Source organism: Manis javanica, chromosome X, assembly GCF_040802235.1.
Source record: "Manis javanica isolate MJ-LG chromosome X, MJ_LKY, whole genome shotgun sequence".
Taxonomy (NCBI): Eukaryota; Metazoa; Chordata; class Mammalia; order Pholidota; family Manidae; genus Manis; species Manis javanica.
In genome coordinates this window covers 136,929,861-136,945,827 of record NC_133174.1, presented here as the reverse complement: position 1 = coordinate 136,945,827, position 15,967 = coordinate 136,929,861, and the positions used below count along the sequence as shown (strand labels likewise).

Sequence of the window (15,967 nt, the reverse complement as noted above, 5' to 3'; positions counted from 1 at the left end):
GAAGATCGTTTAAGCTCCCAACCTGCTGAGCAGAGTGCACCTGGACAATTTCGTCTCCCTGTCCTTTCTCCTGAGTAGTAAGCTCTGTGTAATCCTTGCCCCTTCAGCAGCCCTCTCGCTGTTAGGAAGTCTCTCAGGCTGCCCACCCAGATCAGCTGGATATGAATCCCTGTTTTCCACAAGCTGCTGGAATCTCCATCTCTCCAGGTATTCTGCCTTTCTTAGCTTTCCAACTCCACTAAATCATCAGAGCACCATGCAATGTAGGTTCATGCTCCCAGAGCAGATCTCCAGGGCTCGGTGTTCAGCAGTCCCAGGCCTCCACTCCCTCCCTGCTCAGTTTCTCTTCCTCCCGCCTGTGAGCTGGGGTGGGGGAAGGGCTTGGACTCCGCCAAGTCCCAAGTTTAGTATGTTACCCTGTTCCATGAGGTCTGCTCTTTCCTCCAGGTGTATGAAGTCTGGTGCAGCCTTCTTTCCTGTTGCTCTTTCAGGATTAGTTGTATTAATCATATTTGTGTATTATATATGGTTTTCAGAGGAGATCTCTGTCTCACGTCTCACGCCACCATCTTTTTCACAAGGGTCCGAGTCTTGCTTTTTTATCTCTTCTGTCAGTCTTTTGATTGGTGCGTTCAGACAATTTACATTTAGGGTGATTATTGATAGATATGTACTTCTTTGCCATTGCAGGCTGGATTTGTCGTTACCAAAGGTTCAGGGGCAGCTTATTTATTATCTAAAGCCTAACTTAATGTGCTTATTTACACTATCATAAACACAATGTGAAGATTTGTTATTCCCTTCTTTTCCTTCCTCCTCCACTCTTTATATGACAGGTGTCATATTGTGTACTCTCTGTGTATCCGTTGACTGACTTTTTGGGTAGCTGATTTAGTTTTGCATTTGGTTAGCAATTAATTGGTCTATTTCCTTTACTGTGGTCCTATTTTCTCTGGTGACAGCTATTTAGTCTTAGGAGCACATCTAGAGCAGTCCCTTTAAAATACACTGTAGATATGGTTTGTGGGAGGTAAATACCCTCAACTTTTGCTTATCTGGGAGTTGTTTAATCACTCCTTCAAATGTAAATGATAATCTTGCTGGATAAAGTATTTTTGGTTCGAGGCGCTTCTGTTTCATTGCTTTGAATATATCATGCCTCTCCCTTCTGGCCTGTAAGGTTTCTGCCGAGAAGTCTGATGATAGCCTGATGGGTTTTCCTCTGTAGGTGACCTTTTCTCTCTCTCTGGCTGCTTTTAATAGTCTGTCCTTATCCTTGATCTTTGCCATTTTAATTATTATATGTGTTGGTGTCTTCCTTGGGTCCCTTGTGTTGGGACACCTATTGCCTGAGAGACTATTTCCTTCCCCAGATTGGGGAAGTTTTCAGCAATTACTTCTTCAAGGACACTTTCTATCCCTTTTTCTTTCTCTTCTTTAGGTACCCCAATAATATAAATATTGTTCCATTTGGCTTGGTCACACAGTTCTCTTAATATTCTTTCATTCCTAGAGATCCCTTCTTCTCTCTCTGCATCAGCTTCTCTGTGTTCCTGGTCTCTGATTGCTATTCAATTTACCATCTTCTCTACCTCATCGAATCTGCTTTTAAATCCCTCCATGGTATGTTTCATTTCACCTATTTTATTTTTCAACGTGTCTATCTCTGTCTTGAATTCATTCCTTAGATCTTGAATTTTTTTTGTAGCTCCATTAGCATGCGTATGACTTTTATTATTTCGAATTCTTTTTCAGGAAGATTGGTTATTTCAGTTTCACTGACTCCTCTTTCTGGTGGTTGAGGGGTTTTGGATTGAACAATGTTCTTCTGCCCTTTCATAATCCTTGAGTGATGGCAGGGGTCACAGGTAAGCAGTGCCACTGACTACCCAAAGGAGAGAGCTCTTTGCTGCTTCCCAGCCACAGTGCCTGCCTCCAGTGTCAAGGCCAATAAGCCACACACAGGGAATAGCCTCTGTGTTAAGCCCCTAAGGTGCATAGGTGGGGCTGCCCTCCAGCCGGCCTGGCACAATGGCAGGGGCTGCAGGTTTGTGCACAGGGGCTGGAAGGGAGGAAGGAGTGGCAGGATGCTTATTGCGGTGGGGGTCCTTGGGGCTGCGTTGCCAGTCAGGTGCATGGAGCACCTGCAGCTCCTGAAAGTTCCCAACCTGCTGGGCTGAGTGTGCCGGGATGATTTTCTCCACCTGTTCCTTCTCCTGGGCAGTTAGCTCTGTGTAATCCTTGCCCCTTCAACAGCCCTCTCACTGTTGGGAAGTCTTTCAAAGTGCCCGCCTTTCTTTTGTCCCAGAGCAGCTGGTTGTGGGAACCTGTTCTCCACATGCAGCTGGAATCCCAGTCTCTGACTTTACTTTTCAAGCCCTCTAATCTCCAGAGCACCACGCAATGTGTTTGTGCTCCCAGAGTAGATCTCCAGGGCTGGGTATTTAGCAGTTCTGGGCTTCTACTCCCTCCCCACTCTGTTTCTCTTCCTCCTCCTGGTGAGCTTCAGTGATGGAGTTGTCAGGTCTCGCTGGGTTGTGGCTTTGTTACTTTACCCTTTTCTGGGAGATATTCTCTTTTCCCAGATGTAGACTGGCTGGTGCCATCTTATTTCTGGTCACTCCTTTAGGATTAGTTGTTATTTGCTGTCTTTTTATATTATATGTGGTTTTGGAAGGAGATTTCTGCCTCACTTCTCACGTCACCGTCTTTTTTCCAACTGTCTACATTTATTTTTAAATGCGCTCTTGTCACTTCAGTTAACCTGGTAACCAACTGTTGTTTCTCGTTCACCAATGATCCTACACTAATCAAATGTTCCGACTCCCCCCTGACAGCTCTTGCTTTTGCCCTTTTAAAATCAGGTCATACATTAAGAAAAAGAAATCCACCTAAACTACCTTGGAGATTTTCCAGAGAATCGCAGGAAAATACAAATTTTTTTTTACTTCATTTCCTAAAAAAAAAAATGAGGGCCTTTTTCAAAATAATTAGATTTAACATGTTACTATTTTTAAGAATTGTGTGCTAAGAATTGTCAAATCAGGAGAGACATTAAGTTTTCCCTAGGTTCAAATGCATAGGTAAAATGTCAATACATTTCAAAAATGTATATACTTTATGGGAAGTCTCTAGAGGTGTGTAAATTCCCATGCTGTACATGTTTTCTTTTTACCTTCAGCAGAAACACTAATCAAAACATTTTTGAAATAATTCCATAGATTTTTTTCTATATTCCCCAGAGGCCTAGAGGTACACTGCCTGATAAAACAAAAGAGCATTGCTGGTCATAATTTTATTTATTATTTAAAATATTCAAGTACAACCATACTTCTTTCTTATTTTGAATCTAGCATCTTCTAGGATAGTAGTTGTCAACTGGGGAGACACATGGCATTCTGTAAATAGATTCAGTAACTATTCTATACTTACTGAATCTCTATGATAATCTTAGTATAAAAAATTAGGTCTACTCATTTTCATAAATCAGATACAACATTCACAAAGTTCTTTGAAAATAGTCTTAATCATCATCGTTAGAGACATGAAATTTGTTTGGCATGGCTTTATTACCTTTATTTTACATGCCACAGAAATAACCAAATTACCTCGTTGGTATCATTATTGTTATTAGAACCTTCATCAGATCTCCTGTATTTAACAATTATCAGTAATTACCCAAATCATTAAGTCTCTGTCAACTGCAGTTTTGTTTTCTTGTGATGCTTGCCCAAAGGCTGTAATATAACCTACAGATCAGAGTTTGTACCTTCAACTAAAAAGAACAGATTCTGAGCCTTGTGAAAAAAAAAACTACCAGGTGCTTCAAACCATTGACATTTCAGAGGAATAACAGCCTTGGGTAGAAGGTTCTAAGTTGACATTGCTCTGACAATTTTCAGACCATATCACTGGACTGAGCAGGATTTCTAGGATTAGTACAAAAACAGATGGAATCGTGAACCCAATGCTAACATATCCAATGAAATAGGAACTGATTATATTAAAAATCTGGGAAACCTATAGAAGAGAGAAATTCACTCTAATTTCTAAGTATTGCAGATGAAATATGACTGATTTCTTAGACTTAGTTTCCTGCCCTTCAGATAGCAAATAGAGGTCTTTAAACATTCAATGTGAGATTTCTCATGAAAACTTCCAGAAAGAACTTAATTTTGTGACTTGAGCAATTGTTTAATCCCATATGGCTCCAGGTTTGCAAACAAACTCAAGGAGGCCTATACTGGTAATTAACGGAATTGCTAAATCTATACAAAGAAATAAACCCAAAAGCTAACCAGCTTTTCCTGTGACCAACAATAATCTCTGAGATTATGACGATCATCTATAGGCTATAGGCTATCAGAAAAAATTCTGAAAGAATTTGAAATTAACAAAAAAATATTACCACCTAGCACACTCTTCACGGTTATCTGCACCTTTTGTCTTTTTTTCTATACCTCTAATGCAGCTGATAGCAGTGCAAATGATTCTTACCAATAAAAATACCAATGAACTTTTCCCTTCAAATGTAATTGATTATTGCTTTGTGGATTTTGACCACTTTTGCATCTATTTGTAAATTAATTTGGGCCGTCCTGATACCCTACACACACACACACACACACACACGCACATATGTGCGTGTGTGTGTGTGTGTGTGTGTGTGTGTTCGTTACTTCTTCTTTGACTTGGAGGTAACATCTTACAACTTCTCTTGATAATTAATGAATTCAATAAAGTCTTTGACTTCATTTGTTCAACTAAAATTAAAATTATGAAATGAAACCTACACATTTTGAAGACAGGGGATAAGCAGGCAGATTAAAGTTAAAGAGTAGAAGAGAGAAACTGTTTGAAATTGGTATGTAAAATTTGAGGATATAATGGAGGGATATTCCATGCAGAGTAAAAAAAAATATGTACACGAACAATGAACTCTAAATCATAAAACGTTTCACAGTGTGCGTAATACAGTAGCATGCCAACAGTACTCAAAGACTGACCTCAAAAGTCCCTCAAAGACAAACCAGCACTTGTGAACAACTCGCCTCATTAGGATTATTCTCAAAATAACTTTATTCCACAAGTTGACAAGTAGAAAATCTTAAAGTGAATTTAGAGAAATATACTCTAAATTCAGCAAAACCATATATTGCTCCTCTCTTCTGCAACTGGAGCGTCAGTTATACTGGGCAAATTACTTGAGCTCTATTTCAGTGTCCTCATCCATAAAATGATGGTAACAAAACTCACTTCTGAAGGCTGTTTTGAAAATTAAATGAGTTAACACATGTAAAACTATCACAATAGTAAGTGGTCCAGAGCAGTTATTATTTTTCTTTTATATACCACAGTATATGTTACAGAATATATGATGAAGCAAACCAATAAATTTCTCAACTCAAGATGAGTAGTTTTTATCAGTTTTTTAAAAATAAAACAGTAAAAACTAAAGACCAAAAGCCTTTAAAAGTGCTTCCTAAATCATTCTTACTCATTCACTTATTTACGTAGTTACTTATTTGGCACATTGTTGAAAATAGGATGCCTTCCTGTCTTTTTATATTCCTATCCCAACAATGACATTCAAACTGAAACAGCAGTAAGAAAACTGAGGATGGGGAAAATGTACAACATGTAAGTACACTTAACCTGTGAGGTACCAAAGTATTAAAATGGCCATAGCAGAAAGTTTTATTTGCAGGTACAAACTAAGACAACCTCAATCAAACAAAAAAATATGACTTCCTTTAAAAATTGTTTTTTTGTATGGGAAAGGAGTAGATTTCTTAACAGTATTATGAACAAAGGGACCAGATCTTTAAAGTCCCTTCCAGCTCTAAAAGTCTTTGAAACTATGAATATGTGATGCTTCTGAAGCAACAATCAGGAACCAGAAATACAACAAAGAATTCACTTTTGGTGGATTAGTTTCATGTAAATACACGTTACTAATCCTTTCCATTTTCTGAAATTAAAAAATATACATATGTTATTCTCTAGAAATAGCTTTTAGTTAAATACTGTTCAAGTAAGTCTCAAATCCTTCCCATTTTTAATCTCCATGGAGGAGAAAGAACTATACTGCTATGTAATTTACACAGAAAACTGAATCATAAAACATTTTATACAAAGAGCTTTAGAGAAAGAAGAAGCAATGAAAACTTATACTCATGCCAAAGAATTCTTAATTTTTTAAATTTAGTCATTTTAAAAGCATCAAAATCATACAAAAAATATTTACATCAAGATAAGATACCTGTGGTTAGTAGAATTCCAAGAAGTTTCTCTCTTTTTGAGTACTGGCCAACTGGGAGAATGATCTGCTGAACATCTACACATGCTCTCCCCATTTGTCCAACCACAACAAACAAGTAATTCCGCTTCAAAAACTTACGAGCCAACCTTGAAAGACAAAAGATTATTCCTTTATCCTCTTCCATTAATACTCATAATATTCACTGAATTCCTGCAAGTTACTTCAATATCAGACAGATTATAGCAGATAAAAAGATTAGGTGGATACTATGTTATCCTAATACTATTCTCAAAAATCAGTATAAAATGTTAAGATTTTGCAAAATACAATTACTAGTGAAAAAGTGTGTGTCAGATTATGAATATAATTTCAAGTGGATGTGCTGACCATGTAAAAACTACATAAAATGTGTATGTTATAACAAAAAGTATGCTAAACCAAGCATTAGACTACAGCAAACAGGAATTATTAAAAATTGAAATGTAAGCCTATGACAAAATTCTGTTCTTTGCTCACTGCTTTTATGTATGTTGTTCCCAAAACTTGTTTTCTGAAAACACTACTTACTAAATTAGTATACTTGAACTCAATTATTATGTGCTACCCAGAATTTAGGAATCAACTATTATGCGCTAACCAGATTTTAGGTCAGTGTTTTTCATGTCATGAAACATACAGAAAATGGTATTTGTAGAGCAAAAAAATGGGCAAAAAAAAAGAAACAAGAAATGAAATGCCTAGGGTCTAGGCCCACACCCGATTGTGTATGCTCACCCCAAAGGTTAAGGGTAACAGCATCTGACACACAATAACACTCACCAACAGTGCACCATTAAGGCCTGTTTTAAATCACCCAGAGGTGGGGAACTTCCAATTACAGAACTTTTTTTCTGGGATTAAAGATGAGGTCCAAATCTATCATCAGTCCTCCTCTCTCCTAAATAGAGGCCCCTTATTTTCTAGCTGCCTCCTAAAATATCATGGTAATAATTAAACCCAGACTATCCAGAATCTTAATAATCACTGCTTCTTTCCTCTCACTTGCATTCTTACCATAAAGGAGAAAGAAAAGCTTATTTTTTATATACCTCCATCTAAGTCAAGCATACTCTCATCCAAGCACAAACCTTGAAATTACCTACAATTCGTTGTCCATCATCTTTTTCATTCACTAAAACATTTAGTGAGTGCCTTGTGAAGGGCATATATGGCTACAAGTTACTGGAGGCACAAAGATAAATACGATAAAACTTCACCAAAAAACTACTGGAGTAAATGAATTCAGTAAAGTCACGGGATACAAAACCGATATGCAAAAATCTGTTGCATTTCTGTATAAAACTGACCAGCTACAGAAAGAAAAACTAGGAAAACAATCCCATTTGCAACTGCATTAAAAAGAATAAAATACCTAGGAATAAATCTAACCAAGCAGGTGAAAGGCCATTATTTTGTATGGCATCACAGAAGACCCCCAAAAGACCAAGCAATCTTGAAAAAGAAGAATGAAGCTGGGGGGGTACCACATTTCAAACTACACAACAAAGCTACAGTAATCAAGACAATATGGTACTGGCACAAAAGTAGAGACATAGACCAGGAGTAGAAATAGAGAGCCCAGAATTAAACCCATGCTTATAAGGCCAATTAATATATGACAGAGGAGGTAAGAATGCACAATGAGGCGGCGGGGCCAGCACGCGCGGGAAGCGCCAGCGGAGTGGCTGGGTGGCTGCGTGGGTCATGGCCCTCTCGGTTCCTGGCTACTCGCCCGGTTTCAAAAAGCCGCCGGAGACTTTGCGGCTCTGACAGAAGAGGGCCCGGAGCCTTGGGGCTGCCGCTGTGCCCAGGGAGCTGCCCGAGCCGGCGCCACAACACGCCGCCCTGGCAGCCGGGCTGCCCCTCCGCCCCTTCCCGGCGGCGGCGGACAGAGGCTGCGACGGCGGCGGCCTGGCCGCGGCCCGGAGGAACCCCTTCGCCCGCCTGGACACTCGTCCATGGGCCACCGTGGAGCCATGTGACGGGCTGCCCCGTGCAGAGCAGGCGGCACCGGGCCCGTTTTTAGATTCTAATCAAGAGAATGATTTGTTAATGGAAGAGAAGTTTCCTGAAAGAACAGACGTCACTGAATTACTCCAGACTCCTCACATATCCTCCTCCGAATCTGATATTCCATCCTCAGAAAGTACCGAGCTACCTGCGGACTGGAGTATTAAAACTCGACTCCTTTTCACCTCTCGTCAACCCTTTACCTGGGCAGATCATTTGAAAGCACAGGAAGAGGCTCAAGGTGTGGTGCAGCATTGCAGGGCAACGGAAGTTACTATGCCTCAAAGTATCCAGCTCTGTGAGCTTCACTTCTCTATATAAACTTCTGAAGACAAAATTTTGCCCCTATTTCTACGTTTGTACCTATCAGTTTACTGTCCTGTTCCGTGCAGCAGGATTCGCAGGAAATGATGTAATCACAGCTCTCATATTTCCTACAACTAGAGGCATCAGAGAAGCTATGAAAAATGAAGGTATTGAATTTTCCTCACTTTTATTAAAAGAAAATGGCCATGAGAAGAAAAAGCATCTGGAACAAGCCCTGGGACATGAGGAGGAGCAAGTAATCAGTGATGAGGATGAAGAAGAAAGTTTTTCCTGGCTGGAAGAGATGGGTGTGCAAGATAAAATTAAAGAACCAGACATGCTGTCTATCAAGATGAGCTTAACTGCCACCTCGGGTCCACAGGCAGGACTTCCACCAACCCTCTTATCCCCTATAGCTTTTCGGGGCGCCACAATGCAAATGCTGAAGGCACGAAGTGTAAATGTGAAGACACAAACTTATTCTGGATACAAGGATCAATTTAGTTTGGAGATTACAGGTCCTGTCATGCCTCATTCTCTACATTCAGTGACCATGCTACTGAAATCTTCACAGAGTGGGTCATTTTCTGCAGGACTGTATACACATGGGTCAACTGCTGTATTTAATATATGCCCACCAATAGAAAAAGTACTGGATAAGGAGACCACTCCTGAGGAGCTTGCCAACTGTGGGTTGCACTCTAAAACTCTGGATCAACTTAGTCAAGTACCAATATTGGGGAAATCATCTTTACGGCATGTGGAAATGAGTGACTACATTTATAATTGGAGATCCTGAACATCAAAGTAAGCCTAAAAGGAATCTTTGAGGAAAAAAGCCTTCTAGCAAGGAAATTCAAGATTCGTATACCTTTGGCTTTAAAGTTCATTTTGGAAGTTAAATGAACCTTACCTTAAAAGTGTTAAAATGTTAAAAATGTTAATCTATTACATTAACTTTTATTACATGCATTAAGCAATAGGATTGAGGTTTTAAAGTTCTACCACTTTGGTAAGAGTCAGATATGAAAGTACTCCAACTTCTTTAAAAACTCAATGAGAATTTTAGATTCCCTAGAACGTAATTATAAAACAAGCAGAAAACTGTTTCTTTGCAAATGGGAAATTGAGGCTAACTTAGTATCAACTGTCTCATGGCATTCTGACTATTGGCATTAGGGAAAACTGTATTTGTAGGGCGAAACGATTTAGTAGGTTCTAGTTTTATGAAGGTAGAAAGCAAACGTAGTCAGCATGTACGGAGCTGGCTGTTGATGCTTCTACCCGTAGTTGCTTTCCTACTGATTTACAATCCCTCTATTCTCAAATATACTAAACTTGTTTTTATAATGCAAAAAAAAAAGAATGCACAACGAGGAAAGGGCAGTCTATTCAGTAAATGTTGTTGGGAAAACTGGACAGCTACACCCCCAAAAATGAAACTGGATCATTGTTTACACATACACAAAGATAAAACTCAAAATAGGTTAAAGAACTGACTCTAAGACCTGAATCCATAAAATTCCTAAAAGAAAACACAGGCAGTACATTCTTGAACACTGGCATTAGTAATATTTTTCCTGAATATGTCTCCCTAGGCCAGGGAAACAAAAGCAAACATGATCAAGTGGGATTACAATAAAGCAAAAAGGTTTTGCAAATGAAACCATGAACAAAATGAAAAGGCAGCTGACACCATGGGCAAAGATATTTCCAAGTGGTACATGCAATAAAGGGCTAATATCCAAAATACATAAAGAACTCATATCCACCAAAAGAGGATCATTGGTAACTGTTAGTCCATTCTGATAAAAAGATAATCTGATTAAAAAGTGGGCAGAGAATCTACATAGATATATTCCCAAAAAAGACAGAGAGGTGGCCAACAGACACGTGAAAAGATGCTCCACATCACTAATCATCAGGGAAAGGCAAATCAAAGCCACAATGAGGTGTCACCTCACACCAGTCAAAATGTCTAGGACCCACAGGACAATAAATAACAAAATAATAATAAAATGAACAAAATAACAATTAAAAAATAATAAAAGTGTTTGCAAAGATGTGAAAAAACAGAACCTTTGTGTGCTCCTGGTGGGAATGAAAATTAGTACAAAGCCACTATGAAAAACAGTATGGAGATTTCTCAAAAAACTAAAAATAGAATTACTGTATGACCCAGTAATTCTACTTATAGGTATTTACCCAAAGAAAACAAAACCACTAACCTGAAATATGCACCCTTGTGTTTACTGCAACATTATTTACAATAACCAAAATATGGAAGCAACCTAAGTGTCCATCAATGGATGAATGGATAAAGAAGATGTGCTACACATATACAATGAAATATTACTCAGCCATAAAAAACAATGAAATTTCATCATTTATAACATGACATGGATGGGCCCAGAGGGTATTATGCTAAGGGAAATAAAATAAATATAAACCTTATATGATTTCACTTATATGTGGTATCTAAAACCAACCAACCAACCAACCAACCAACCAACCAGTAATATTCTTATAAAAAATAGAGAACAAACTAGTGGTTTCCATCAGGGGAGGGAATGGAAGGACAAGTGAAATAGCTGAAGGGGAGAAAAAAATGAGAATATTTGATATCTTGATGTTGGTAATAGTAACATGTATGTACACATATATCAAAATTCATCAAGCTGTACATTAAAATTTCTGTATCTCAATTTAAAAAATCATTTAAAAAAGAATATAATGGCCTCTGCCTCTGAGGTGCTCAAATGAAGTAGGATAAATGTATAAAAACAATTAGCATAATTCAAAAATATTTAATGTACTTTAATACTTACATATTTTAATTATATATTAAGTATTTAAAAAATTAATACAATAGTCTAGTGTTATAATAAGTGACATCTACTGAACACTAATTATATTCCAAGAATGTACAAAGTTTTTTAAATAGTTTTTTCCCAAGATACACAGGCATGCAATAGAAAAAATGATGTCTATTTAGAAAAATCTTCAAGTTTGCAGCATCTCTAAGGAGCAGCAAGCAAGGAAAAGTGATGACTCAGGAAAGGCATACAACACAGAAGGAGAGAAGAACAAGAACAAATAATTAGAAGGGACAGAATTGGCTTGCTCAGCCAATAGGAAAGAGTTTTGATACACTAGAAACATGATTCCAGGTAAGAAAGTGGCAGATGAGGCAGAGCTTATGTCATGTGTAAAACACCTTGAAAGTTGGTTAGTCTATGGAGATAGGAAGACATAGAAGGGTATTTTTTTGTTGTGGTATCATTAATATACAATCACATGAGCAACACTGTGGTGACTAGATTCCCCCCATTATCAAGTCCCCACCACAAACCCCATTACAGTCGCTGTTCATCAGCATAGAAAGATGCTGCAGAGTCACTACTTGTCTTCTCTGTGCTATACTGCCTTCCCTAGGCACCCCCCAACATTATGTGTGCTAATCATAATGTCCCGTTTTCCCCGTTATCCCTCCTTTCCCACCCATCCTCCCCAGTCCCTTTCCCTTTAGTAACTGTTAGTCCATTCTTGGGTTCTCTGAGTCTGCTGCTGTTTTGTTCCTTCAGTTTTTGCTTTGTTCTTATGCTCCACAGAAGAGTGAAATTATCTTGGTACTTGTCTTTCTCTGCCTGGCTTATTTCACTGAGCATAATACCCTCTAGCTCCATCCATGTTGCTGCAAATGGTAGGATGTTTTCTTCTTAGGGCTGACTAATATTCCATTGTGTATATGTACCACCTCTTCTTTATCCATTCAGTTACTGATGGACACTTAGGTTGCTTCCATTTCTTGGCTATTGTAAATACTGCTGTGATAAACATAGGGGTGCATCTGACTTTTTGAAACTGGGCTCCTGCATTCTTAGGGTAAATTTCTAGGAGTGGAATTCCTGGGTCAAATGGTATTTCTAATTTTAGTTTTTTGAGGAACCTCCATAGTGCTTTCCACAATGGTTGAACTAATTTACATTCCCACCAACACTCTAGGAGGGTTCCCCTTTCTCCACATCCACACCAGCATTCGTTATTTGTCTTTTGGATGTTGGCCATCCTAACTGATGTGAGGTGATATCTCATTGTGGTTTTAATTTGCATTTCTCTGATGATTAGCAACGTTGAACATCTTTTTATGTGCCTGTTGGCCATCTGAATTTCTTCTTTGGAGAAGTGTCTGTTCAGGTCCTCTGCCCATTTTTTAATCGGATTATTTGCTTTTTGTTTGTTGAGGTGCTTGTGCTCTCTATATATTTTGGATGTCATCCCCTTATCAGATATGTCATTTACAGATCAATATATTCTCCCATACAGTCGGATGCCTTTTTGTTCTACTGATGGTGTCCATTGCTGTACAGAAGCTTTTTGTTTTCATATAGTCCCACTTGTTCATTTTTGCTTTTGTTTCCCTTGCCCGAGGAGATATGTTCACGAAAAAATTGCTCATGTTTATATTCAAGAGAGTTTTGCCTACGTTTTCTTTGAAGAGTTTAATGGTTTCACAACTTACATTCAGGTCTTTGATCCATTTCGAGTTTACCTTTGTATAAGGAGTTAGACAGTAATCCAATTTCATTCTCTTACATGTAGTTGTCCAGTTTTGCCAACACCAGTTGTTGAAGAGGCTGTCATTTCCCCATTGTATATCCATGGCTCCTTTTTCATATATTAGTTGCCCATATATGCTTGGGTTAAATTAATATCCAGACACTCTATTCTGTTTCATTGGTCCATGGGTCTGTTCTTGTGCCAGTACTAAATTGTCTTGATTACTGTGGCTTTGTAGTAGAGCTTGAAGTTGGGGAGCATAATCACCTCTGCTTTATTCTGCCTGGAAGGGTTTATTTTTATTAAATGTCAAAAAGGATCAGACTTTATTTTGGAATTGCAAAGCAAAAGTGAGACTAGAAGCAGGGAGAGAAGTTAGAAAACTGCCAACAAGCAGAAGGAAACTAAAAAGAACTTAAATTAAAGTAGGAAACACAGAAGAAACTAACTGATTTGGAATATTGAAGAGGTTACTTCCAAGTTGAATATTTTTGAAGGGCAGAGAGTTAATGTAGTGTGAGGGAGGAATCAACATGACTCAAAGGTTTTTGGCTTATAAAGATCATGACGCCAAACACGTAGTGAATCTGTGGCATCTTGCTTCACTGATGGACAGGCACTGCGTTGGGGTATGGGTGGGGACTTGATAATATGGGTAAATGTAGTAACCACATTGGTTTTTTTTCTACATTATTTTTTAATATGAAACCTTCATAAGAGTGTATATCAATCATACCTTAATAAAAAGTTAAAAAAAAAAAGATCATCATGCCAAAAAGGAAAACTATAAAGGACAGGGAGAGTTGGACACATTCAATTTCGGACATAACGAACAAGAGTTACTGATAATTCATCTAAAAGGAGAAACACTCCCAAAGCCTGGAAGTCAAGAGAGAGATTAGGGATATACAGGTAATACATTCGGAAGTGTTAAAGACGAAGTACCAGCCAGAGACATGGATGCTGCAATGGTTCAGTGAACATGGAGAATGAGCAAAGGGGACTTTAGACCCAATAACAGGGAACTTGGAATGTTCAAAAGCAGACAGTGAAGCAAAGGAGTCTCCAGGAACTCAGGAATATAAGCAATTCAAGATCTGGGACTCTACCTTGTTGACCATTCAATAAGGCTCATAAGAAGTCCTCAGCAAGTATTACTGACTGATGGCAGTACACATTCGTCACTGTGGCTGGGCAATATCCAAATACTTCCCTAGTTCAGGGGAAATCAAAAAGTAGATAGGCAGCAGGAATATTACCTACTGTTTAGGTAGGCAGTTACCTAATATTAATCACCAAAGACGACAACGGGAATGTGGACATCTCATTTCAAACTTATGACACCATTTAAATATAAGAAATTATACTTTATGAAGCACTAAGAAAAAAAAAACCCTGCCAAGTAACTGAATGCTTTCTTATGATTTAGACTTTTTCCTCAGTAAAGAGCTCTGTTGAACTTTACAAGAAGACTCTTCAAATCATCTATCTAGCAAAATAAATGAACAGCCAGCACCAGTGTCTGAGTCTGTCAGACCAGGGAAGCCACTTTACCTCAAAGGAGTCACTGGAACAGGCCTTTAACCATGGGGTCATAGGTCATATCACAATACCTAGATGCTGTCAGCTTGACAAAAATTGGAAAGCCACTTAAAGAACACCAGCTTGGAGTGATTCTTTACGAGGACTGTGTATCATGCAACGAGGCAGAGTAACTCTTTGAATCAAAGATCTTTACATGGAACATGGGTCTGGGAACCAAGAAGTGAAAGAAAGAGTGGCCCACTTACCACCATTCCCAGTGACCCACATGAGAAATCTGTGTTTCCCATCCCCCTACAACTCTAGGTTCTACATATCTGGAGGTCCTGAGTCCCAAAGACAGAAGAGTTCTGCCAGAGAAAACAGCTCGAGTCTTACTGAATCACAAGCTAACGTTCCTGTCCACACTCTTGAGACTCCTTGTAGCCAAGAGAGCAGCAGGCAGGCGGAAGACTCACTGTGCTAGCAGCCATGTGTCATACTAATCTCAGAAGTCACCAGACAACACGGTATACAGTATGATACTCAATATTTGTCAACGTTCGGCTTGTCAGTTTTCTACCAAAGCCCAATTCTCCCAAGCTCTATAATTTTCGTTTGAAGAGAAGATATCAATGTAAAAGTAACTACATTTAGAAAGTTCTACTAAAGTGTTGCTGACATGTTCATTTCTAGCCTACAAGGGAACAACACATAAAATACTAATTGAGTCATTTACAAGCTTTCGATTATTATCACAAGCCACAATCTGTGCTTATTCTTCTGTTTTTTTGTTTAACTTTTCTTTCTAGTAAAAAAGTGGGCTAAGTAAACAGTCATCTGAAAGGAAAACAAATATCTATTTCTCCAGTACTTCTAGCATCCTGTCAATACTCATTTCTGCCCTGCTGAATTATATTGGTTGTGTTTATAAATGTCTATTTCCTAACGTCTTTTATGTATAATTCTAGGCAAGAAAGAAGAAAATGAATGAATGAAAACTAAGACAATTCCTTTGCTGAAAGAAAATAACATTAGTGAAAAAAAATTAACTGAATTTATTAAGCATTTATTTAATCGTAGCCAGGTGCATGCTATTATAGACACAGTACACATTTTAAATAAAATCTCATGCTAATGAAAAGCCAGGAATTAAAGCAAAAAAATGAAAAATATGGTAAGCTTTTTAGAATACATCTACTTTTTAAACTACCTATTTAAAAATCTTAAATAAAAAAAATCAAGTATCTCAAAAATAGAATATTCACA

General features: G+C 38.2%; 1 protein-coding gene and 1 pseudogene across 1 annotated transcript in view; one reads left to right on the top strand and one right to left on the bottom strand.

Moving 5' to 3' along the window:
• The window catches only part of LOC118969975 (probable ATP-dependent RNA helicase DDX4), a 74,861-nt gene that overhangs the window by 14,524 nt on the left and 44,370 nt on the right, over positions 1 to 15,967 (bottom strand). The window contains 1 exon segment of the mRNA XM_073227433.1: positions 6,263 to 6,408. Within this exon segment, the coding sequence (XP_073083534.1) occupies positions 6,263 to 6,408 (146 nt within the window).
• LOC118969981 (protein downstream neighbor of Son pseudogene) lies at positions 8,006 to 9,523 on the top strand (annotated as a pseudogene).